This window comes from Sphaeroforma arctica (genome assembly GCF_001186125.1).
Source record: "Sphaeroforma arctica JP610 unplaced genomic scaffold supercont1.783, whole genome shotgun sequence".
Taxonomy (NCBI): Eukaryota; class Ichthyosporea; order Ichthyophonida; genus Sphaeroforma; species Sphaeroforma arctica.
Genome location: NW_014039775.1, coordinates 35,692 through 38,060, shown reverse-complemented (window position 1 = coordinate 38,060; position 2,369 = coordinate 35,692). Strand labels below are relative to the sequence as shown.

At 51.7% G+C, this 2,369-nt stretch overlaps 1 protein-coding gene across 1 annotated transcript in view; it reads right to left on the bottom strand.

Annotated features, from left to right (window-relative positions):
* Positions 1 to 2,369, bottom strand: part of SARC_08570 (hypothetical protein) — a gene marked incomplete at its 5' end in the record, with an annotated part of 5,161 nt that overhangs the window by 1,047 nt on the left and 1,745 nt on the right. Inside the window, 2 exons of the mRNA XM_014297456.1 lie at positions 627 to 1,626; positions 1,705 to 1,940. Of these exons, the coding sequence (XP_014152931.1) occupies positions 627 to 1,626; positions 1,705 to 1,940 (1,236 nt within the window). The remainder of the gene's footprint in view (positions 1 to 626; positions 1,627 to 1,704; positions 1,941 to 2,369) is intronic.

Below are 2,369 nucleotides of genomic sequence, written 5' to 3'. Positions count from 1 at the left end.
CCCATATAATCCAAGGGAGGAAAGACTACCTCCTGTGGGAGAATATCCACAAGAGAGTATAAGACTTGCAACCACACTGTGCAGGTACTGCTAACCACTCGACTGTACAAAAAAGCATCACAAGTGCCCAGCGCACTCGGCAGCTGCCACGCATACTGGTGTATTCGAGATGTGGATGTGATTGGCTAGGACTATCGAGGTACCAAACAATCCCTGACTATCTGAGATACAACCACAACAACTATAGGGTGAACGTGTGTAATGGTAGGTATAGTGAAGCGCCTGGACACGTACAGGGTGTGTTGTAGGGTCTTTCTATGGGACCGAGGCTGAGGAAAGAATCACTGAGCGCGCAAGGGTCCATCGACTGACACGTCACAGCAACAACACTCCTACTGCGGAACGGAAGGAATGCACCCACTTGCCACCCACACATACTAACACTTACCGCGATACACCAACGTCCCGGTTTATCCCGTTATTGCAGCGCTCAAAGCATTGCGAGTTGCAGAGGTAGTCACACTTGAGTAGTAGTGCAACAGGCCTAAGCGTAACACACTCGACACTCTCGTCACACACAACACACACACTATCGACTACACCCACGCGCACACACGCACACACACCTGAATAGCCGTCACCAACGCGATGGCAAAGGCTTCGCTCGTGAGCATCTCCGCGGGTGCCATGGCAACCACACTGGCACGTTTCTTGACCATGCGTGCCTGTGTAGGTATCATGCGCGACACCTTCGGTGCCTTGGGTAACTTGTCCTTGGGAGGTTCGGTACACGCAATAGGCAACATGGAGGCAAACAGCTGAACACCACCAAGCCCTGTTTGTGACTGTGACTGTGTGTGTGCCTGTGGCTGTGTGTGTGTCTGTGGCGAGAGAGTGTATTGTGCGCGTGTGTAAGTTGGCTGTGGTGCAGTCTGCGATATCCGCAGCCCCGCCAGAGCCTCTTGAAGATCCTGCGTCGTTGCAGACGGTTGCGTATCCCTCTCACTTCGCGCGTGTGACTTTAATTGCGAGTGTGGCTGTACGTGTGGTTGTAAGTGTGCGTGTGTTTGTGTGTGTGCGTTGAATGGCTCCCCCTCACTCTGTGCCGTGGCAAACGGCGTATTGGGCTGTGAGTGCGGGCGTGTGTGGCCCGTGTGCACACCCACGGACTCACCTAGTGGTGGTGGTGGTGGTGCGGTGTGGTCTGTTGCTGCGTAGCCGTAAGTGGGTGTAGGCGAGTGCATCTGTGTGTGTTGTGCGTTTACATGACTCATGTCTCCAGTGGGCCCGTGGTATGGCATGCCCGTGTCAGTTCGGTACTGTTGCGGCGTCTGCGGCGTCCCGGTTTGTCCCGGTATCTGGTGTTGGTGTTGGTGTTGGTGTTGGTGAGTTACCTGTTGCCCTATCGACTGGGCTGATTGTTGGCGTAGCATTTGCGGTGGTGGTTGGCCCAGTTGTTGCTGGGACAGTCCATTTCCGTTCGGGTGCAGGAGCATGTCTCTGCCCGTGCCGTGGTTGCCATGGTGATGAGGGGGGTGTTGCGGCTGTTGCGGCTGTGTGGGGTGTTGCTGTACCGAAGTGTACGTCGACTCTCCCGTGGAGGATCGTTCTTGTGCTGAACTGGCCCTGAACGAGAGAGACAGCACACATACATATGACAGTATATGGTTAGTACCCCCTGAACGATATATCCAAGCTACAAACCCGACCCCCTGCTGCAGGGACCATACATGGTCTGTAACCATAGCAACCGTGTGCACATCTACACGTATGGTATTTAACCTTGTGATCCATACATGTGCAACGATGTCACCACTTCTCTGTGCCATCTGCACCTGACGTGACACGATGTCATTGGGCGACATGACACGAGGACATTGGGTGTGCTTTTGTGCGTTGTCCAAGGTCATGGCCCTATGTGATTGGTACGTGCGCCAGTCCTAAATCAAATCGCGGAAATGCGGAAAACTACGAACTTCCCGATATGGTATGTATGCTAATGGAAATAATGACGCACAGGTAGTCACAATTGGAGCCAATGTAGTCACAATTGAAGCAAAGGTAGTGACTATATACTAATATATATATATGTCTGGATATACATACATATAACTAAATACACATACATGTATCTCTATAAACATATCTATACACACATCTTTGTAATAGACCTGACTCACCTCTGTAGCAAGTGTAGTAAGCTGATGCCTGGTTGTGCAGCCATGTTTGCGTCATCGGCCGGACGCACAGGACTGGTCAGTGAGGGATATGTCTCTGCAGAGTACTTTGGGCAACGACATATATGGTTGCAATGGTAAGCACAAGGACTGTACACTACTGGGATCAAACTATATAACACACACACACTG